Source organism: Lissotriton helveticus, chromosome 3_1 (assembly GCF_964261635.1).
Source record: "Lissotriton helveticus chromosome 3_1, aLisHel1.1, whole genome shotgun sequence".
Taxonomy (NCBI): Eukaryota; Metazoa; Chordata; class Amphibia; order Caudata; family Salamandridae; genus Lissotriton; species Lissotriton helveticus.
The window spans coordinates 153,551,362-153,575,339 of NC_136061.1; the positions used below are offsets into that span (position 1 = coordinate 153,551,362).

The 23,978-nt window shown below is 49.3% G+C and overlaps 1 protein-coding gene across 8 annotated transcripts in view; it reads right to left on the bottom strand.

Moving 5' to 3' along the window:
• GTF2I (general transcription factor IIi) overlaps positions 1 to 23,978 on the bottom strand; it is a 1,750,178-nt gene that overhangs the window by 661,439 nt on the left and 1,064,761 nt on the right. For all 8 annotated transcript variants that reach the window (XM_078679426.1, XM_078679427.1, XM_078679425.1 and 5 more), the window contains exon 20: positions 1,566 to 1,749. In XM_078679426.1, coding sequence (XP_078535552.1) covers positions 1,566 to 1,749 — 184 coding nt within the window. The remainder of the gene's footprint in view (positions 1 to 1,565; positions 1,750 to 23,978) is intronic.

Here is a 23,978-nt window from a genome sequence, read left to right on the forward strand (position 1 = left end):
CCTTGCTCTTTAGGATGTGCAATAGGAACAGACATACTTCAGCAGATAGACAAAGTAAGTAAAGAACTCTCACTTAGATGATCGCTGGATTTTAGAGGTACACTGCCAGCCTTAAAGTGAAACAGACTTATTCTCGTTGTGAGGATGTGTTCATGGAATATTTACTTTGTTTTTTTTCTTTTAAAAATGTGATACACTGTTTATAACAATGTGTCCTGAACTAACCTTGATTTCACAGTTTGTTTTTAAATATTATTCCCTTACACTTTAATTAAGCCAAAGAAAAGCCGATGCTGTCTAATATAGGATTATTGTTTTTGCTTTGATTGAAGAGCTTTGTATCAATTTTATACCAAATTGTGATCTAGTGCATAAGTAGACATATTCAGTGCTCTTGAATAGTAATGAAGATCCCATAACAGCGGACTTAGTTTTCAGACAGTGCTTTTTCATGCAGATCTCAATGAGCTTGTATTTTTTAAAAGAAGCCACAATACACAAAATATAAAAGACTATGCAAAGCAATCTTTGTGACAATTGGGGCAAAACCTAAACAGATGCGGCTAGGATAGTAAATCATCCCCAGGCTCTTCCTCGGCTCCCTAGCTGAAACAGCTCCACTGGTTACCAATAAAGAAGCGTTCCTTCTTTAAGATCTGCTGTCTCACTTTTAATGCAGTGAATGGCAAAGGCCCACTTTACCTGCAGAAGAAATGTATGAAGCAGGTTTCGGTCTGCAATCTAAGATCCAACTCTTTGGCTTTGTTAAAAGTTCCCCGTATGCGTTTAAGCCGCACGGGGAGAGCTTTTCCGTATCTCGCCCCGTGATACTGGAACCAGCTTCCCGTTGCCCTGTGAAAATGTACTTCGTACATTGTTTTTAGGAAACAACTGAAAACTTTCCTTTTTTAATATACCCATTTAATGTGACCGGACTTCACCCTCATTTTGCTAGGTAAGCACCGTGATGCCCCCCCGGTGATTCATGCGCTATAGAAAATTAAATAACATAACATTCTTCTCCCGCTGGGAAGGCAATTGTCACCTTCATAGAGAAATTACCATTTATCAAGATTTCAGTTGTATATAACCTGTGCCAGAACCTGAATGCCCTAGCACTTTCCAATAGTCACTGGTGTGTTGGATGGTCTACAAGTCATGCCCTGAACAAGTCTTAAGTTTTTTGTTGTTGCAATCAATTGATGGGCCAAACATAAGGGAAGGGGTCATCACAAGGTCAACCCCGTGAAAGTGGAGCTCTCATTTCGGGTCGGCCACCTGAGAGAACATTACAAATGAGCCCGTCCCCTTTTCACCCCCACAAAAAATAATGTTTATTTTTTTAAATATCAAGATGTTTGGATGCAACTACTTGAGGACATCTGGGTACAGGCAGACAAAACATGTATACAGCAAAAACATTTTTTGAAGAAAAAAAATAAGATAAAGATAAAAAAAGATTGCATGCTCTCATTCAGTCATGCTTAGGCTACAATTTGTTTCATGCATTTAGCAAACAGAAAAAAATCAGAAAAAACTGAATGCCAATAAGGAATTTAACATACTTCTTAACAACAAATTTGATTTTTGCACTGCCACGAACAATTCTTTCCAAACGTGGAATTCCAAACCATGTGGGGCTTCGGAAAGGTATTCCTTCAGGCAAACCTTCTACATACAGATTCTCAGGGTTGGATTCAAATACAGGGTAGGGAACCTTCACTGGCTCTGAAAGTCCCAATGCCTGTGCTAGAAAAGAAACACATACATCATTAACGTGGGAACTATTTAGATAAATTTTTACTCCTTTTATATGCTTACAGGGCTCATTTGACAAAGAATGGTGTAATAATTTACAATCACAAAAAAACCTGTTACATGAATTTTCAAACTTCTTGCAGGAGGCAGGCACGTCATGAACTACAATTCTCACAATTCGCTCCCCAGAGTTAATTTTTGATTGCAACTTTGTTAAATAAATGTCCATTCAGTTATCGAGCAGAAGGCAAAGGACATTCCAAAAATGGTTATATTCAAACACAGCACTTCATTACTCTTCTACAGAACAAATCTACACCACACTCAGTTTGAAACTCTTTTTCTCCCATCTGTGGTAAAAGGAGAATAGATGAAACAGATACTCTAACCTTTTTCTAAGGCTCCTTTCCCACTCCTATAGAACCCTTGAACAAATTATTCACCTTCAGTAATGCTCCTTCTAGCGGATAGTCTATTCGCAGTTTTCTAACCTTTAGACCAGAGGTCTTCAAACTTTTGTAGGCTGAGACCCCCCAGCTGAATTTTGTTTTAGATGTTGCCGCCCCTCCACACCTCCAACCACCTGATGCTCCACATTCAGTCTTGAACTGTACTTAGCCTTCAATATTGCAAGTGCTGAGGACCCAATCGCACATAAATAGGACGAGCTGAAAGGCAAGAGAGTTTTGATAGCAGTTTCTCCCAAAGCTGAATATTCTGCAGACATTTTCAGCCAAAACAGGGACTGTAAGGGAGACAGTGTTGTCAGATTTCTGAGCACTCGCTAGCTCAGAGCTGATACACGAGAAACAAATCTCTAGAAATCATTAACAAACGTCTTAGGCAGCATTATAATGGGATAATTGCCCACCAACCAGTTATGGATCCAAAGACAGTTGAAAGTCTGCAGAGAGGGTGTTGAACGAACACCTAATTGAGAATGCCTTAGTGGTACGATAATTGCTTGCCTGACGCAATGGGGGTTTAGGACACGTCGGGCTTATGTTTAAAAAAAAATAAAACAAATAATAAATTAATGATGTTGTCTATTTTACTTCAGAGCAATGTTGTCTGACAGACTTTGTGATGCATGGACATGTTAGGTATTTTGGGTGCCCTGGGCAAAAACTATTTGGGGGCCCCTGTTCAGTACGGATTTTAGTTTATAGGATTTCCTTTCAGCTCTGCTATACCCTATTTAGCCAGGCTACTAACGGTGCACAGGCGCTATAGTCGAAATTCTAAAAGAGTTTACATCTAATATTCAGAGATAGTGATGTGTTTTCACTGTTGTAACAAAGCAGCAGCCCACTCATTTTACAGTGAATAATATCGGTTATAGCCTCCAATTTCTCATATGTGAGGACCCGCTTGGATCTAACTTTTTTATAGTTCACTTTTTTATAGTTGTTGCATGAAACAAACATTTCTCTGCAAATAGTAATAGACTCCCTCACATCAATCACATTAAAAAGAAATGAAACAAAACAGTATTTGCAAGAATCTGTTTAGGAATTATTCCAGGCTATCAGGGCAAAAACAGAACTGTCTCTATCAAGGGGCCCCTGGAAAGCTGGATAGCAGTGCATTTAGATGTCTCCTTTTGTAATTTAGGACAAAAACCTTGATGGGACAGGACATGCCCATACAGGCGTACAGGGTTGAGTGAGGTGACCATATGAATTTGGGTGCGCATGTTGGTGCAGAGTGGGACTAATGAATGTATGGTTAGTGGTGGGCTTATATGAGTGAGATTGCAGATTGAGCAGTGAGGGGGACAGGTGAGTGAAGTGTGACGAGTGCAGGTTGAGTAGAGTGCTTGTGTGACTGCAGGGTGAGGTACAGGGTGAACAGCACAAGTGCATTGTGAGTGGAGGGTAAGTGGGTGAATGGTGTTCAGTGTGAGCAGGGTGAGCAGGTGAATGGTGTGAGTGCATTGTGATCAGTGTGAGCGCATTGTGATCGCTGAGTGAAGGGTGAATGGTACGAGCATATCAGGATCAGTGTGAGTTCAGGGTGAGGGTGAAAGTGAAGGGCGAGATTGAGGAGCGAGTTGTCTGAATGCAAGGTGCAATCCCATACACTTGAAATAACTCAGCATGTTATTGACAGCAGTGTAGGGTTTCAAATGTGTTAAACTATTGCTATTATGACAGTAACCAGGGATCAGGGTGTCGGAAAGAAATAATGTGCTCATGCCTCAACAAACTTCCAGTCTTATGATTAGGGTTTTGCCAGCTCATTATTTTGATGTCACAGATGGTATAAAAATAAGTAGTCACCTAAAGCTGTATTTTCAGCACTTGTCTGTGCATACTTTGAACAGCAAATATAAATAGAAAGAACTTTTAATTGTTTTCTAGATTTGCCTGAATGATCCATTACTGATAATAAAAGGGAACAGAGACACAAAAGTCAAATTACAAATGAATACATACAGGGCCAGCTTTAGGGCAGTGCAACAGGTGCGGCAGCACTGGGCGCTGACCTCTGGAGGGGGAGCTAACCTCATGGGGAGGCGCTGTGTTTAGCAATAACTTATGCATGGCACATATGCCTGGTGGTAGTGAGAGAATCCGAGGAGGCAGTCATGGGGTGTGGGGGCACAAAAAATGATTCTCGCACCAGGTGCCACCAGCGCTACAGCCGGCCCTGAATACATACTATTTAGTGTCAAGACAAGCAATTTGCAGGCTGTTTAAACATCAAAGAAGTCCACCATAGGAAGGCGGGAAAGAGTAAAAACAAGGGGCAACAACCGTCCTGACAAACGTCGTACAATAATAGAGTTAAGACTACATACCACCAGGACTGTCCCTGAACCAGCATAAAGCAGTCTCGGCATGCGCACCAAAATGGGAGGAGTCATCTAAAGGCATGTCGATTAAAGCAGTTTGCACAGCCTCTGAAAACCTGGAAGTACACATCCATAAGCGTCAATGTAGAGCAATGGAAGAGGCTATAGCCCGACCAATAAAATCAGTAGTATCCATACCACAGCAGATGCCAAGTGTGGCAGCTTGCTGCCTATCTTGTACCAGGGGAACAAGATCATTCCAAGATTACTCCAGAAGGGAAGGCAAGAGGCATTCCACAGAGACCCACGAGGCATGGGAGAAGCAGGTGAGCACACAAGAAGTGTTCAGAGAGTGACGCTAGAAGAGAAAATTCGCCTACCACAAGGTTAACATTTCTTGGCCTCCACTTCCAGAGGAACATGGGGAAGAAAATCAGAATTCTATGTGGCCAACGTAGCCTGAACCACAAAACCTTTAGTAGAGGGATGTCCAAGTAGACAAGAGGGATCCTTTGGGGCCAGGCGATACCAGTGAGAAATTGAGCAATCCACAGGGAGCACTTTTTCAGGTTTACTCCAAGCACCCAAAAGGATATTGAAAATACATCACTATTCGGAAGTACAGGCCCAACATTAGACTGGGCAGGGTGTACAACACAAACTAAGGGGTCTGTTGACAATTCCACCCAAGGAAGGAGTAAATCCAGGGCAATCGAAACTTGATGGAGCATATCAGCCAATCCAGAACTTGCCTTCGTAGCCTAATTGGGAGAAGACAGCAGGCTAGTGAAGATTCAAAGCCACTGGCGTCAGCCAAGTCAAGTAACAAGCCAGATGGCATAGAGAGTGGTATCACATCCTGAATTGGACTAGGATACATCAAACCTTCCGTAGTACTTCCACAGCCATGGTCCTCAGAATAAAAACCCGGATGAAAGAAGTCAGACGTACAGCTCCATCGGTGCCACATCAGGCGCCATAACAGAAGCTGGTCAACTCCGAGACGGCGACGCTTCAAGAAGTGTTGACTGACAGCACCATCACTGGAGCCGGCAGACAAAAGCTTTACACAGACGTCAGTGTTAACAGAACTGAATCGGGAGCCAAAGGTGGAAGCCGCAATGGGCTGTGCCCCTGCACCGGTGAGGTGTCGGACACAAGAGGCTGTAAGAACAATTGGGGATCAAGGTTGAGATGCCTGCACCGGTGCTAAAAGTCCCCAGTGTGAATGTCTAATATGGTGAAGGTGCAAGTGGCCTAGAACATAATCCCCTTTGTCCTATTAGTGAGAGAAATGAGACAGATCTCCCACTTCCTCAACAAAACATATGCACAAATGCCCTGCACCCTTCAAATGTTTGACAATACTTTTGTGGAAATCGTAACACTATTCACATCATCACCATGTTACAATCGTTTTCCAAAGAAGTTCAGATGAAGACTCTTCAATTTAAAAAACTTATTTTATTCAAATTTCTTTAAACAACGGATAGCCAACGCGTTTCGTACATTACCGGACTTCTTCAGGGTTCAAAGAGAGTGGCATGCACGCTTCAGTGACGGCTAAGATTCAAGAGTATTTTAACAACAAAACGTTTAGATCCGCAAATGTCAGCGTCCTGGTTTGCATGTGGTCATCTGGTATGATCACATGCGGTAACGGACGAAACGCGTTGGCTATCCATACAGCGGGAAGGAGGGTGGTCGGTGAGGAATCTGCTGTTAGCTAAAGCATCCATCAAGAAGAACATTACTATGAATAAATAACTTGCTTTTTTCTTGCTCTTCTGTTTACTTTTTACCTGTGAGTCTTCATTTTGGGAACAGTACCAAAGCACTACCTTCCCAGGTGGTGAGTCTATGGAACAACTCAGATCCTGCAAGACCGAATGGGCAAAATGATCCTCCAGCCAGACCTGGCTATCCTAGCAGTAGTTCTTCATTCACATGTGTACTGACAACCGCAGAGTAGCCAAGCAACGTTTCAAGACGCGCGCTCAATGTGAACATGAAGTGGATTTAGCCCTGGCTCTAGTGGAATGAGCCCTTCCAGAGGTTGTTTCTTGGCTATCCATAGCAAATTTGTATAGGGCAATCCATTTTGAGATGGGCCGATTCTTTAATCCACCCGATAGTTTCTGGTCTGGAGTATTCATTAAGGTTGGTTAAACACGTTTTTTTAAAGACCTCCTTTATTGTTTTCAGCGGAATAACCGCAGTACAAATGATTAAAAAAAAACAAAAGCTACTGCCATCCCCAAACCTTTGACATGCAGTAAGAAGTAATCGCAGGTCAGTGGCCGCAGAAGGAGAAATCATAAGTGTCGGGTTCCAACACTCTCCTCTCGTGGCACTGCAGCGCAACAGCATCTGTAACAAAAGGGACTTGTGCCTCATCCTCAGAGGAAACCTCCTGCGACCCCCCCTCTCCTGTCCCGGAAACGCAGGCAGCACCTCCCCCAAGCCTGCAGGTCGTCCTAGCTTGGTGTAACAGGGCCAGTAGGAATAGGCAACCAGTGGGTCTTTGTTAACTTCTTATTTATTGTTTGGTACAGGAAATCAGTACATGACTTCTTCCGTTCTAATGTTCGGCGTGGGGAACGGCTCCGATCAAGTCTTCGGGGGTCGGACCTTGTGGAGACGACTCGACGAATTCTCTCTCGAGTCCGTCTGGGAAGCTCTTCTTTCTTCTCCGTCTTGGCTCTCGGAATAAGTGAAATAAGAGAGTACGGTATCAGTGTACTGTTCTGTAATGTACCTTACGTTTAGGGATAAGGGAGTGAGGATACACACCACCCGTGCTCTTGTTAAAGAAACGTGAATACGTGATAGTCGGTGCTCAGGAGGGGGGAGTAACACCGGGACCAGAGATACCCAGGTCAGTTACTAATACTGCCCTTCCGCCCGGTCCAACCCCTGATTTTGTCCCGTACCTGGGAAAGCCACACACCTACCCTGGGTGTATGGCTGGGCAAGTTGCGAGGTCGGTGGCCTCCTGGCTTTCCTCCCGGTTGGGTCTTCGGTCTTCCTCCGTCCGGTTCTTTATCGGGGATTCTCCAAGCGTCCTCTTCGGTTTCGCTCCTCGTCTCCTCGTCGCTCTCCTCGCCAACTCTTTCTCTCCGGGTGAACAAGCACACTCCTGATTGGCGGCTTCCTGTATAAGACGGTTCCGCCTCTTGAGGTAGACCCGCCCACTCTTCATCCGATTCACAGTTAAAGGGCCAGTGTGTTGACTTATTGTCCGGATCTTGAACCTCGACATTGATGTTCTGTAAGGAGCAGAGAGAAGGGGAGGGGGTGGGTGAAGAACAAGTTACTTACCTTCGGTAACGCTTTTTCTGGTAGATACAATATCTGCCTGTGGATTCCTCACCTTGTGAATATCCCCTTGCGTCAGCAACATTCGGAAATTCTTTTTGTAGCCTCGTGCCGACGTGGACTAGGACGTCATAGAGACACGACCTCGCTCGCGACTCCACTGACGTCACCGACGCCTACAATAGGCCCACGCTGGCGTGATGACATCAGTTCCGCCCTTTTTTCCGTGCCATCGAGGCACACGGACGGACCAATGACAGTAGAAATGCATACAGTATACACAGTACACAATAGCAAAGGCAAAACACACAGTGTAAAGCAAAAGCAGGAAAGCTATTGAAACATTCCCTGATAACAAAATATATATATAGATTACATTACAGTAACACTGGTATAGAAGAGTGGACAACGGGGAGGCGGGTGGGTCAGTGAGGAATCCACAGGCAGATATTGTATCTACCAGAAAAAGCGTTACCGAAGGTAAGTAACTTGTTCTTCTGATAGATACATCTGCCGTGTGGATTCCTCACCTTGTGAATAGAGTCCCACAGCAGTCCCCACTCCCGGAGGAGGGTGTCCACTCTTCTACACCAGGAAATCCTGAAGTACAGATCGCGCAAAATGACCATCCCTCCTCACTTCGGAATCCAAGCAGTAATGCTTCGCGAAAGTGTGGAGGGAAGACCAAGTTGCCGCTCTACAAATATCCTCTACAGGCACACCTCTAGCCAATGCAGAGGTCGAAGACTTAGCCCTTGACAAGGTTCTTTTATGGACCGCTCTTCCTTTCTTGCAGCCAGCAAACCCAATGAAGAGCTGGTCTCCCAAACGAAAGTCCTTGGATCTGTCCAAGTAAAAGGACACCGCCCTCTTAGGGTCCAGACGGTGCAGCCTCTCTTCCTCTTTAGAAGGGTGAGGGGGAGGATAGAAGGCAGGTAGGGTAATTCACTGTCCTAGATGGAAGGGAGTTACCACCTTAGGCAGAAAAGCAGCCCTGGTCCTAAGAACCATTCGATCAGCATGAATGGTCAAGAAAGGGGGCTTGTGACTAAGAGCTTGAAGCTCACTTACCCTCCTTGCCGAGGTTATTGCAACGAGGAAGACAGTCTTAAGGGTAAGAAGCCTCATGGGACACTTGTGAAGAGGCTCAAAAGGAGCACCCATCAAAAATGTCAAAACTAGATTCAAATCCCACTGAGGCACAATAAAAGGAGTAGGAGGGAACTTATTAGTAAGGCCCTTCAAAAATCTTAAAACCACAGGAGACTTAAAAAGAGATGGCTGGTCAGGCAAGCAGAGAAAAGCCGACAGCGCAGAAAGATAACCCTTCACTGTGGCGACCGCAAGCCCCTGCTGAGCCAGAGAAAGGGCAAACTGAAGAACGTCAGACAAATGGGCCCTCAGAGGGTCAATAGACTTTTCCCCACACCACGTGACAAATTTCGACCATCTATAAGAATAAATGGACTTAGTGGAGTCACGCCTGGCTGACAAGATGGCATCCACAACGTCAGGCGGGAGGGAAAAAGAACTCGGGTTGCCCCGTTCAATCTCCAGGCATGAAGGTGTAATGTCTGGAGGTGGGGGTGTAGAACCTGCCCCTCCATCTGAGAGAGGAGGTCTGCCCTTAAAGGGAGACGGAGCGGCGGGTGAGAGGAGAGGTGGAGAAGATCTGTATACCACACCCTTCTTGGCCAGTCCGGGGCGACCAATATGACTAGGGCCCGGTCTTGGCGAATCTTCCTCAGAACTCGAGGAATCAAGGGTATGGGAGGAAACGCGTAAAGGAGTTGATTTCCCCAACTCAACTGAAACGCGTCCCCCAAAGCTCCTTGCATCGGAAACTTGAGACTTGCAGAATGACAGGCAGTGAGCATTCTCGCGAGTAGCGAACAGATCCACCCAAGGAGTTCCCCACATCTGAAAGATGTCGTGAACCACCTCCGGGTGAAGCCTTCACTCGTGGTCGGCAGAGAACTGCCGACAGACTGTCTGCACGAACGTTCAGAACCCCGGCCAGATGATTTGCCATCAGACAAATCTGATGGTCTTGAACCCAGGACCAGAGGCGCAGAGCCTCTCTGCAGAGACACTGCGACCCCACTCCTCCCTGCTTGTTGATGTACCACATCGCGGTCGTGTTGTCCGTTAGGACTTGGACCGAACGACCGCGAAGGGAAGGGAGGAAGGCCTTGAGCGCTAAACGAATCGCCCGCAATTCTAGAAGGTTGATGTGAAGCAACCTTTCCTCTGGAGACCAAAGACCCTTGACCTCCAGATCCCCCAGATGAGCACCCCACCCAAGAGTGGATGCATCCGTTATCACTGTGGCAACCGATGGAGGCAGATGAAAAGGCTTCCCTTGTGACAGATTGCCTTCCACGCCCCACAAAGACAGATCCGCCGCAGCTTCTCTGGAGATCCTCACTGACTCCCTGAGATCTCCGTTGTGCTGATACCACTGCCTGCGGAGGCACCACTGGAGTGCCCTCATGTGCCAGCGTGCATGGTTGACCAACAGAATGCAAGAAGCCATCAGACCGAGCAGGCGAAGGAACTTCAGGACTGGAACGACCGCTCCATTGTAAAACAAAGGAATCATTTCCTGTATGTCGCGAATCCTTTGAGGGGGAGGGAATGCACGACATACAGTTGTGTCCAGTACAGCACCTATGAACAGGTTGCGCTAGGAGGGCACCAGGTGAGATTTGGGTACGTTTATCGAAAAACCCAACCAGTACAACAACTGGGTTATCTCCCGCAGATGATGGAGCACAGTCTCCGACGATTCTGCCTTGATCAGCCAGTCGTCCAGATACGGGAATACAGGAATCCCTGATCTTCTGAGATGCGCCGCCACCGCTGCCATCACCTTGGTGAAGACCCGAGGTGCAGTAGTAAGTCCAAACGGAAGGACCGCAAACTGGTAGTGTTGCGATCCCACCGTAAAACGGAGATACCTCCTGTGCGACTTCAGGATGGGAATATGAAAATACGCATCCTGCAAGTCGAGTGACACCATCCAGTCTTCTTCCAGCAGAGCCTGAAGAACCTGAGCAAGGGTGAGCATCTTGAATTTCTCTTGCTTCAGATAAAAATTCAAGATCCTGAGATCCAGGATTGGACAAAGTCTGCCATCCTTCTTGGGAATCAGGAAATACCGGGAGTAGCATCCCTGACCCCTTTCCTGCTCCGGGACCACCTCTATCGCACCTTTTCTCAATAGAGTTTGGACTTCCTCCTGGAGGAGTAACAGATGTTCCTCTGAGCAATACCCCTATACCCCTTGCAAGGAGGGTAATTGGGAGGGAATTCCCGAAAAGGAAGGGCATACCCATTTTCTACGAGATTGAGAACCCAAAGATCTGATGTAACCGATTCCCAATCTCGTAGAAAGTGGGTAAGCCGACCCCCCACTGGGCCTACATGATCCTGAATGGCGGATCTAGGGCTGCTTTTCTGTGGCTGGGGGGTTGGAGGAGGTGGAGGAGGAGGAGGCTTGACGCCCTCGAGGACGTGCTCTCTGCTTTCCCCTGTATGACCTATACAAGGTATTCTGCTGCTGCTGCTGTTGTTGCTGCTGCTGACCTTGTCTATATGAGCGAAAGGAAGAGCGGCCAAACCCTCTAAATTTCCTGGTCGTAGAACCTCTGACCTGGAAGCCAAGAGATCTAGCAGTTGCCCTGCTATCCTTGAATCTCTCCAAGGTCGTGTCTGCTTTTCTTCCAAAGAGCCCCTCACCATCAAAAGGCAAATACAATAAAGCAGACTGCACATCAGCTGAAAAATCAGACGACTTCAACCAGGCTGAGCGCCTCGTGGCAACCACTGTGCCCATGATCCTTGCCACAGAATCCGTAGTATCAAGCCCACTTTGGATGACCTGACGGGCTGCCGCTTGAGAATCAGACAAAGCTTCCTCAAAGTCTTTTCTGCTATCCTCAGGGACCTTAGGGATTAATGAACGCAAAGAGTCCATAAGAGCATGAATATATCTACCCATAAGGCAAGTGGCATTAGAAGACTTCAACGCCATACTAGCCGAAGAGAAAGTCTTTTTTGCAATTTGATCCTGTTTTTTGGCCTCTTTGTCGCCAGGCACCTGCGGAAAAGCACCAACTGACTTTTTAGAACAAGCGGCCTGAATTACCAAACTCTCAGGAGAAGGATGTGAAGATAAGAAAGCAGGATCCTCAGGAGCCACTCTATACCTCCTAGCCACACTTTTTGAAACTGCAGGAGCAGAAAAAGGTTTCTTCCACACCTCCATAATGGGATCTTTTAAAGCATCAATAAATGGAAGCAAAGGCTCGACTGCCGAGTTTGGAGAATGAAGGACCTCAGTCAGTAAATTCGACAGTAGGCAAGGTCAAACCCAAAAGTCCTGCTGCCTTCTTCATGACAACATGATATGGTTGCACATCTCTGGAGGGTGCATCAGGTCCTGAAGGCAAAGACCACTCCGGAGGAAATTCGAGACCACTTGCCTCTGCCAGGTCCTCAAAACAACTCCCATCCAGCTCGCCTTCCTCCACTTCAGAAGAAGATTCATCAACTCTCTGTTCATCAAGAAGACGCTGAGCTTCTCTTCGAGACCTCATTTTAACTCGAAGTGCAGTCGAATCCAACGCCGAATTCGACGGCGTCGGAGCCGACTTCGGAATCGAATCCGAGGGCTTGGAAGGCTGCTCCATAGATTTGTTAGGAGTCGGTGACGCCGGAACCGGAGTCGTCGACTTCGGCCGAGCCGGCGTCGACACCGGCGTCGATCTCGGTGGAGCTTGGTACTGCCACAACGGAGTCGGGGCTGGCATATACGGCATGAAAGGTGCCGGAGCATATGAGTGAGGAACACCCAAGTTAAAAGCCATAGGACCCATGGGAGCCGAAGGTGCTCCAGAGGGGTACCACGATCTTGAGAAAAGACCATACATTGCGTTTAAAAACGCAGAGGGGTCCTGACCTGGAGTCGGGAATGGTGGATGCTCAGGTTGATCTCGAGGTAGGTTTGAATCTGCTTCCTCAACAGGATTCGAAGCCTCCTCCTCAACAGGAACTCCATTGGTGTCATCTGGAGCCGGAGATGGAGATGGAGCCGGAGCCGGAGCCGGATCCGGAACTGGAGTCGGAGAATGGACTATCGACTCCGAAGGCGAAGCCTCACCTTCTTGATCCGACACTTGCGGAGGAATTACCTTCGACTTCATCCTCTTGGGAGACTTCGATCTAGAACCAGACTTATCACCTGAATGATGACGGGATCCATGTCTCCTTTTCTTATGTTTCTTATGAGAACCGGAAACGTGATCAGACGAAGACTCCGAGGCCGACGCCTCTCGAGACCTCGATCTGGATCTCGACTTCGATCTCTTCGAGTGCTTCGAGGATCTTTTAACCTTACTCGCCTTTAGTTTGGCCACAAGAAGTTTAGATTCTCTTTCACGAAGAGCCTTCGGATTCATCTTCTGACATGATGAACATCCATCAACGTCGTGATCCGAACTCATGCACCAGATACAGTCCTGGTGGGGGTCCATAACGGACATCATCTTCCCACATTCTCTACAAGGTTTAAAACCGGTCTTCTTTGTCGACATGACAACAGAGCAAAAAGTCAGAGAACGGAGAATCGAAGAAATAAAGTAACAATATACTATAAGCTACAGAGTATCCCGAAACCGTTAGCGTCGACGACGCGGAAAAAAGGGAACTGATGTCATCACACCGGCGTGGGCCTATTGTAGGCGTCGGTGACGTCAGCGGAGTCGCGAGCGAGGTCGTGTCTCTATGACATCCTAGTCCACGTCGGCGCGAGGCTACAAAAAGAATTTCCGAATGTTGCTGACGCAAGGGGATATTCACAAGGTGAGGAATCCACACAGCAGATGTATCTATCAGAACGATCATTTACTGTCAACGGGTCCACAATAGGGTTATATAGCAGACCCACGTTGTTACACTTGGGTAAACACTTGCTTTAAAAAATGAGCATTTTTAAAATGTTGCTCGGGAGCAGCTGGTCGATATTTTTCATAGTTGCCTCATCTCCGGGTAGCTCCCTGTTCTCTCGCTGATCTGTAGGGAATTCGAGGCCTTGGATAAGATTTAGCTGCTGATTTTCATAGCTAAAATCAACACAACGTACAAGATGGGTTTGGGGCTGGAAAATCAAGCACTGAGCGCTCTATGGAAAATGAATTAGCGAAACATGTGACAAGAACTTTAGTGCTACAAAAGCCAGTAAGGAAATACAAAGTATTTGTCAGCCTAATTCACTTATTTGGATTACTGAAGACAGCAAGACAATAGGTTTGAGATGTGGTTGATAATAACGACAACTGAGTTTGATGGCGGTTTCCGACACCACTCTAAAATTGCAACCGCGGGGGCGTGGCCAAGATGGTGGAGTGAACGGACGTGGGTCTCCACTGCTCCTGCCGACGGCCTTGTTTTAGCACCGGTTCAAACGCACCCGGGCCCGCTGTGTTGGGCAAAGGACTGCCGGAACTGAGCACTCAGCAAGACGGGTTCAGAGAGACAGGTGGAGGCGAGACGCGCCACAATACAGACTGCCTAGAGCCTCGAGAGCGCGAACCGCCCCAACCCCCGCTGGGCCGAATGAGAGGCCGGCTTCCGAGGTGGCGTGCGGCCGAGCGGAGGACCCTTATCTCGGCGGCCGCGTGGCTGCCTAAAGCACGCGCCTGAGCGTTCGCCACGGAGTGGAGCTGCGTCCCGCAGCGACTGCGGTAGTGGACGCACAAGTAGAGGCATCGCAGCAGGGGCCCAGAGTACCGCGGGGACGCCGGGATGCGCTGTGCGGCCCAGAAACCGGAGGGGACGTGCAGCGGAAACGAAGGCCTGGGGCGAGACACACGAACGGAGGCTCCGTGCAAAGGACCGGTGAGTCCGGGGTCATTGAGGCAGTGGCCGACCGGGGAGAGAAGGGCGCCTTCGGCGGGCAGGTCGGCCCGGTGGTAGAAGTGCCGCCTCAACAGAGACGACCTGGGCCTGGGCCCGGCTGGCCTGGGAGGGACTGAGCGAAAGGCAGCGAGTGGCAGCGCGAGAGCAGAGGCATCGGGGGCATTGTGAGCCATTCCACGGCTGGAGTCTGCTCTCCCCGCTCTGGAGGTTTGAGGTCGACCTAGCGCCGGACTGGAGGCGCTACGGAGGTGAGGAGGCCCCCGCAGACAGCGTCTAGAGCAACGACCGGGCAGCTAGGGGAAGGTGCGGCCTACCGGGAAGGAGCAGAGGCGGTTGGTTGAAGCGGAGCCCGCCTGGGCCCAAAACGACGGCCGAATTCGGGTGCAGGCAAGTCAGAAGGAGGGGACCGCGCCAAGTTGAGCAGCCGGGGTACACTGGCCCGAGGGGAACCGGAATCATTTTAAAGACACGGTGAGGAGGAGGTCCTACCGGACTGGCAGAAGTACACCGGAGTGCGGGGTGGAACGAGTATCGGGGCAGGGTGATGTCTACGGGCAGGCCCCCCCGGGGCAAGACTGTGAAGGAGCTGTTCGCAAAAACGCAGACCCCCCCACAAAAAGACGCAGTGGTCCCGACGCCGAAGAAGATGGAACAGACCTCCGACAATGGAGCGGAGCCCATCACGAAGGCCTTTCTGGAGTCCCTCTTTGCGTCCCTGCGGGACGATATTCAGACCTTTAAGACGGAATTTACCAGCGAAATCAGGGAAGTGCGGCGTGAGATGGACGGCATAGGGGAAAGGGTTGCAGACTTGGAGACTGAAAGTGACGACAAAGACACTGAACTCGCGGCCCAACAACAGGAAATCATCCGTCTGCACGACCAACAGGTGGCTAATATCGAGACTCCTGAGGCAGAAGCCGGGAGCAGGGCACCAGAAAATAATCACTCTGATCACTTGCTTGTGTATTTTAAAATTGTTATATTTGCTTTTTAGAACTTGCTCACTCGAAAATTTTAAAATTTGCTTACTTCTCCCGCCGCTTTCCCCTCCTGCTGAGCGCTATTTACAGGGAACATTAGGCTGTGTGAGGAGCCGATTTAGGGCTTCTACAACATTTAATCTTCGTTCCCATTTTTGAAGCATTGCGGCCGCCATCTTAGGTGTGGGCGATGACAGCGCTCTAGTGTTCGGCCGATTGGGGGCCAGAATACGATAAAATGGATCGCCCTCCTCGCCCGCGCAGCGGGCGGGCGCAGCGGGCACGCCGATGGCGCGCCAGAGGCAAGCCCGTCTGGGACCTTCCGGGCCTGGACCGGGACCAGGGCCACGTACCCTGATCCTATTCATACCCACACCATCTCCACCCGATAATCGGCATCTCAGCTACGAGCACTAAACAACCCTATTACTAACTCGTGCTGTCAAACCCTGTTACCCCCTAGCTGCCTCATGTCGGTCCCTGTTTCATGTTCCGGATGTAATTACACTCTACCCCGCCCTACCCAGTCTACCCTTAATATCTGTCCCAGACCCAAGCATAACTATCGCTTGGCCCTTCTTAATGCCCGCTCTCTCCCGAAACATAGCCTAGACATTAGAGACTTGATCGGGAGTCAGGAGCTGGAAATTCTATTTATAACTGAAACATGGGGTGACGAGGCTTCTGGCCCGGATTTCTGTGCAGCCACTCCTGAAGGTTATTGCGTGGTAAGACAGGACAGAACCACGGGAAGAGGCGGTGGATTAGCCATCATCTATAGAATGACCTTCCAAACTAAAATCTAATTTATTCCCAAAACCAACTGTGAAGCATGTACTTTTTCCATCAGACTGAATCACAAACAAGTCTTCAAGGGAATTCTTATTTATCGCCCCCCTGGTCCACACAGCGGCTTCTTGTCAACCCTTGGTGATCTTACGGAACTCTCCTTGAGCTATCCGGACTACACCATGTTGGGGGATTTTAACTTCCATCTGGAGGCCCTAGGAGATAAAGATACGGCCCAATTGATCACTGATTTACACTCTGTAGGTCTACAGCAGCTGGTTGCAACTCCTACTCATCAGGCAGGACACATACTTGATGGCCTTTTCACCAATAACCCCACTATCTCACTGAACACAGTTCTTCCGGTAGTCTGGTCAGACCATTCAGCAATTATCTTTACCATTCTGGCCTACAATCCTAACCCCCTGCAACATACTTCTTGTACCCCTATTACTAGGAGAGCCTGGAAAAATTTAGACCTTCCGCTCTTGGTCAAAACCCTGGCTGATTCCTCTTATGAGCCATCACCAAGTCCGATCCTGCTGTCTAGTAGATATCAGGACTGGATTCTGGACGCCATCAATAAAGAAGCCCTGGTTAAATCCTTCTACTCCAACCGGGCTAAGCCATCTGCTCAATGGTTCACTGAGGATCTTCGGCTACAACGCAAATAGTGCAGAAACTTGGAAAGGCGATGGCGTAAACATTACAGCATCGCAGATAAACAAACTTATAAAGATGCGCTTGCACTATACAAAAAAGCAATCGCTAGCCTTTCTTTTGTGATCAGATTGAATCTGCTCAGAATTCGTCTAGAAGGCTTTTTCAAGTCATTGAAGCTCTCTCCAATCCTCCAGTAGGCCTTTTAAATGAACCATCTCAAGACCTTTGTAATACGCTGGCTAACTTCTTCCTTACCAAGGTTACGAATATCTACTCATCTTTCTCCCCTGCAACGAGTTTTGATCATGTTGAACCTCTCTCTCAGTCCCTCCCCCTCACCCCTCTCTTTTCTAATTTCCTTCCGACAACGGCAGATCAGATTACTATCCTAATCAATTCTATTAAATCAGGGTCTCCTCTAGATCCATGCCCCCCTTCCATCTTGTGTGCCTTAAAAGAGGTTATTGCCTTCCCTCTTACAGACCTGTGCAATTCCATCTCCCAAACAGGTATATACCCTGAAATCTGGAAAACTGCGATCATCAACTCATTGTTAAAGAAACCCTCTCTGGATCCCTCTGATTCAGTCAACTACAGACCAATTTCTTGCCTCCCCTTCCCGGCCAAAATATTCGAATCCATCATGAATAAACAACTGGCGAATTTCATCAATCATCATCAGCTTCTAGATTACACCCAGTTTGGTTTCAGGAAGGGTCATGGGACTGAGACGGCTTTGATAAAGGCCTCAGATGAGATCAGGACCATACTGGACCAGGGCGGGGCAGCGATCCTGGTTCTTCTAGATCTCTCTGCCGCCTTTGACACGGTCGATCATTCCATCCTGATCGACCGTGTCACCTCCCTGGGAGTGACCCACAGGCCAAGGACCTCATTGCCTCCTTTTTGGCAAATCGTACCCAGGCAGTAAAACTAGGATCCTTCTACTCGCCAACATTTACCCTACCGTGTGGGGTTCCGCAGGGCTCTGCACTAAGTCCCACTTTATTTAATATATATGTGGCAGATTTGGCGAGAGTCATTAAAGCTCAGGGTCTCCGCTTAACCACCTATGGGGATGATGCCCAATTGGTGTTGGCAATACACAAAGACGGGCCAGCTGTGGCTGCAAGATTTCAGGAAGGAATGAGGAGCATCAGTTCATGGATGTCCAGTAATTGCTTGAAGCTTAATTCGGACAAGACCGAGGTTATGACCTTTGGCAACCTTGCACCAGAATGGTCTTCCAGCTGGTGGCCCAGTGAAATGGGCCCACCCCCGACCCCGGTTGCCAAGGTCAGAAACCTCGGTGTTGTGTTCGATAATAAACTGCTGTTCAAACACCATGTGAACAAGGTGGTCTCTTCATCATTTTTCATGCTAAGAAAAATTAAAAAACTGCTGCCGTACCTCCTGGCAGGAGCTGGGATAACTATGATTACCACCCTTGTCTTCTCAAAATTGGACTATGGCAATGCCCTCTTTCTTGGCACACAGGAACAGATTCTAGCAAAAATGCAGTCCGTGCAAAATGCAGCGGCCAGAATCTTGCTTAACATCCCCAGTCGTCGCTCAACCACCATGGCCATACGCCATCTGCACTGGCTAAGAGTTAAGAATCGCATAAAATTCAAAGCTCTCTGCATTGCTTACAAAGCTATTCATGACTCCGGACCAAAGTTCCTCAAAGATGCCTTTCGTATTTATACCCCACAAAGATATCTTCGCTCTGCAAGCACCCATCTTCTTGCTGTCCCGCGTACCAGGACTGCCAGCTGGGGAGACAGGTGTTTTCTAGTTGCCACCCCCAAGCTGTGGAACTCCCTTCCCCTGTTCATTAAAACCAGTCCAACCCTTACCATTTTTAGAAAACTCCTGAAAACTTGGTTATTTGACCAATAACTATAAGGCAGCTTCATCGCAGGAGTCCGATCTGCGCCGAGACACCCTCGGGTATTTGCGCGCAATAAAAATTTCATAAACATAAACATAAACATAAACAAACCTCCAGCTTCACCTGGAGGATCTAGAGAACCGCTCCTGACGCCATAACATTCGCAATGTTGCTACGTCCGAGGCCACCCAAGACGCGTTTCGCTACGCTAGAGAACTCTTCAACCACGTGCTGGGGCAGCCCTTAGACTCACCCCTACAACTAGACAGGGCACACAGGACCGGGCCACCTCGTGCGGCGACGGCACCTCCCCCGGACATACTGGTGTGTGTCCAAGACTACCGCACCAAAGAAGAGATATTACAGAGGGCACGCCAGAAACACCCGATCGCATTTCAGGGCACATCGCCATTGCTATTCCAAGACCTGGCGGCCCTCACACTGCACAAACGCCGTCTTTTCAAGCCCGTCACATCGTATCTCCAACAGCAAAATATTCCATACAGCTGGGGTCACCCCTTCCGCCCCATTTTCAGACTGGAGGACAAACAGTACCAGCTCCGATCGGTCTCGGAGGCCTGCACGTTGTTAGGAATAGAAACATCCGAGGAAAGCACCGAGGCCCCGGGAACTACGCCGGAGGCGAAAGGCCGAAGGCCCCAGTGGAGCCAGCAGAGGCGGCGGAAACGAGTGAAGAAACCCCCGGCGACGGAGATTGCAGCGGGTCAACGTGCCGCAGTGGACGCAGTGGCCACGGACAGTGGTACCGGGCCCACGGGGTGAAGAACCCGCTGAAACCTGTTGATCTGATTGCCCGTTCTGACAACATGGCCGCCGGCGGGAGAGTGCTCCCGGACAGACTAGTAAGACTACCTTATACAGTTTTTTTCCTTTTCATCTCTGGATGAGAGACTTTGACAGTTTGCAGTTGGGGGGGGGGGGGTCTGGGTGGGTTAGGGAAGTTGGTCGATGGTTCGGTAGGGTCGGTTCAGGCGCCAGGGTGTTGGAGTTAGTGCGCTGGGACAGGTTGGGGGGCTTCAGACTCGGTTCTCCTGGGGAACCACACGGGGCAGCTCATGGTTTTGCACCTCTAGATGAAGATGGGTGAGCTAATTATCCTCACATTGAATGTGCGCGGTCTGAATAACCCTGTTAAGCGCAAAGCGATCCTGCTTCAGTTGGAACAGTCCCAAGCAGACATATGCTTCCTACAGGAAACACATCTTCTTGCCAGGGATTGCCACCGGCCGAGGTCTTGTAAATTTCCCCACCAATTTTTTTCCTCATGCCCTGATAAGAAGGCGGGAGTTGCAATACTAGTGGCACAAAAGTTTAGGGGCAAGGTGTTGGGGAAATTGGCTGACACCAAGGGGCGACTGTTAGTATACAGGTTTGCACTAGGAGACAGGACTTTTACGATTGGCTCGATATATGGGCCCAATGACGGTCAAGAACAGTTCCTTCACAGAGCGCTTACTGATGTCACTGACACGACTGACCATCAGATAGTCTTGGGCGGGGACTTAAATCAGGTTTTCGACAACATACTGGACAGGTCCTGTCAACGCACTACACAGGTGGGGGCGCTCACAGAGGCAGGCAAAGGTAGATTACAGGATTTAGGATTAATGGATCTATGGCGCACGCTTCATCCTGGTGAGAGGGATTACACTTACTTCTCAGCTGCCCACAAAACATATGCGCGTCTTGACTACCTGCTTGTCTCCACTGCCACTAGGGCGCTTGTCACTAGAGCCGACATAGGTACTGCTTCACTCTCTGACCACGCTCAAGTTACGGTCGTCCTTTCGGTGCCGGCTACCCAGCGCTTGCGAGGGGTTTGGCGCCTCCGAGATTCACTGCTGCAGAGGAAAGTGGTGGTCACTAAAATCCAGAACGTGATCACGGACTACCTCGCCCATAATAGCAACAGCGACACCACTCTGTCCACACAGTGGGCCGCGCTGAAAGCGGTTCTTAGGGGTGAATTTATATCTATCTCGTCAGCAGAAAATGCAGAACGACAATCAAAGAGGGATGAGCTCACACGGCAGACCAGGGAACTGGAACAGATGCACCGGAGGACGGGGGCTCCGAGGATATGGAGGCAATTAAAAATTGCCCGCCAACAACTCGCAGCCTTAGATCTAGATAGGGCAGAATATGCAGCACTACGACTGCGCCACGCCTATTATATGGGCGGAGACAGGTGTGGGCACCTGCTGGCACACAAGCTCCGCGAGGTCACGCAGAGCAGGGAGGTGCGCGAAATAAGAGGGAGCGATGGCAGTGCAGTGGGCGGAAACCAAGCCATAGCGGAGGCTTTTAGCGCATTTTATGCGGATTTGTACGCGGCCGACCCCCCAAACCCAGAGAAGGAGACAGAATTCCTGGCGGCTATCCCTCTACCGGAGTTGACGCAGGATCAGATCGATTGCTTAGAAAAAGACATCCGACCGGAGGAGGCGATTTCTGCCATCTCCCGGCTCAAGCTAGGCAAGGCCCCGGGTCCGGACGGCTACCCGGCGAGCTTTTATAAAACATTCTGTAGCCAAGTGGCACCGCTACTCGCCTGACTCTTTACCTCCTTCGCGGAGGAGGGAGCGATCCATAGAGACCTACTAGAGGTGTCCATCGCGGTGATACCTAAGCCGGGTAAGGATCCAGCCGAGTGCGGAGCATATAGGCCTATTTCCCTCTTGAATGCCGATATCAAGATTTATACAGGGATCCTCGCCTCCCGTTTAGGACCATACATGGGGGGACTGATCGACCCGGATCAGTACGGATTTATTCCAGAAAGGCAAACCTCAGACAACACTAAAAGGGCTTTCCACCTTCTGGAGAAGGCCGCCCGGACAGAGGGTGAATATATGATGCTGGCCATCGATGCCGAAAAGGCATTCGATAGAGTACACTGGCCTTATCTGGAAAAGGTATTGCTAAAGGCTGGGATGAGGCCCAAATGTAGTACTAGGGTGTTCAACTGCTACAAGTTCCCAACAGCTGCAGTCCGAGTCAATGGCTGCACGTCTCCGCGGTTTGAAATCGAACGAGGTATTAGGCAAGGCTGCCCATTATCCCCCCTATTGTTCGCCCTTTATATGGAACCCCTTGCGCACCTTCTGCGGTCCGATCCGAAGGTGCAGGGAATCAAGTTCGGAGGGGACGTTCACACCATAAGCCGGTATGCCGACGATGTGCTGATATCGCTCGCTAACCCCCGGAGTTCTCTACCGGCGTGCATTGCAGATCTCGAGAGATTCGGCTAGGTCTCTGGCTTCAAAGTTAACATGTCTAAATCGGTGGCCCTCGACTTGTCCCTAGAAGCCACCACACGTGCCCATTTACAGGCGCTCTTCCCCATGCCGTGGACGACGGACGCGGTCCCATATCTAGGGATACAACTGGCACCCTCCCTTCAGACCTCTGTAGATCTCAACTATTCCAACCTACGTCAGAAAATCAGACGCGAGCGGAGACAATGGAAGTATTATCCGCTGTCCTGGCTGGGTAGAGTGGCAGCTGTTAAGATGACGGTTCTTCCCCAAATATTATACCTCTTTCGCACGATTCCCCTTGCGCCACCTCGGGGCTGGATAAAACTGATGCAGTCGGAACTGTCACAGTTCATATGGAATGGGAGGAAACCCCGCCTGAAGCGACGGATCGCCATGCTGGCACCAGAACAAGGCGGGATTGGGATGCCAGACTTGGCAACGTATTTTCAAGCATCCCAGCTCCGCTTCCTAGTGGAATGGGTTAGATGGGAATCTGGGAAACACTGGCTGTTTCAAGACCAGGCCGTCGCTGGACGGACTTTGCAGGAAATCCCCTTTATGCAACGGGAACACAGGCCTCTCAATCTATATGCATCCCTCATCACGCGGGTACCCCTAGAGATCTGGGATCGTGTAGGGGTTAGCCAAGAACTCACCACTCTCCCTTCCTCCCTTACCCCCATCATCGGGAATCCGGAATTCCACCTGGGGATGGACGGGACGTCTTATGCGCGCTGGAAGCCTGCGGGTTGTCGAGCACTCCATCACGTCAATGGCCCAGAAGGGGTCATTTCCATCCAGCAATTACGGCAGGAATTCGGCCTTCCTGAAACGGAGAGGCTTTGCTACTTTCAGGTCAGGCACTGGGCACTCAACACCGCGGTACGGTCCACGGCGGACAGGCACTTGACAAAATTTGAGTACTGGCTGACCTCCCGCACTAGTGATAAACAACTGATTTCAGACCTCTATAAAATGCTTATGAAAAAACACAAATACACCTACAATGCGGGCAGGGTACGCTGGGAGCGAGAACTGGGGAGAACCCTAACTCACAAGGAGTGGGAGGGAGTCTACTATAGAGCGCGCCACTCAGCCTACCATATGGGACTTACAGACACCCTTACAAAGGTCGCGTCCTACTGATATTACACCCCCGAACGCCTGTACAAAATGGATAGTAGACAGGATCCCCGGTGTTGGCGCGGCTGTGGTCAGATTGGCACGTTAGTTCAGGTGCTCTGGGATTGCCCACTTTTACAAAAATACTGGAGCCAGATACTAGAGGACGTAGATGCACACTTCGACACAGATATTCCACGCTTTCCCGCCTATGTAATCCTGGGGTTGCCCAATGCACTGACCAACCCACTGCGTTCACGGAGGGGGCGCCTGATAGCGATTGCGCTGGGGTCAGCGGTACAGAATATAGTGGCGCTTTGGCGATCAAAACACATCCCCACGTATCAGGGGTGGCTTCACCGCCTTTGGTTGGTTCTGGGCATGGAGAAACTATCACTATCCAGGGCAGGGGAGGGGGCGAGATACGCAGAGCTGTTGAGGCCATTCTTGTC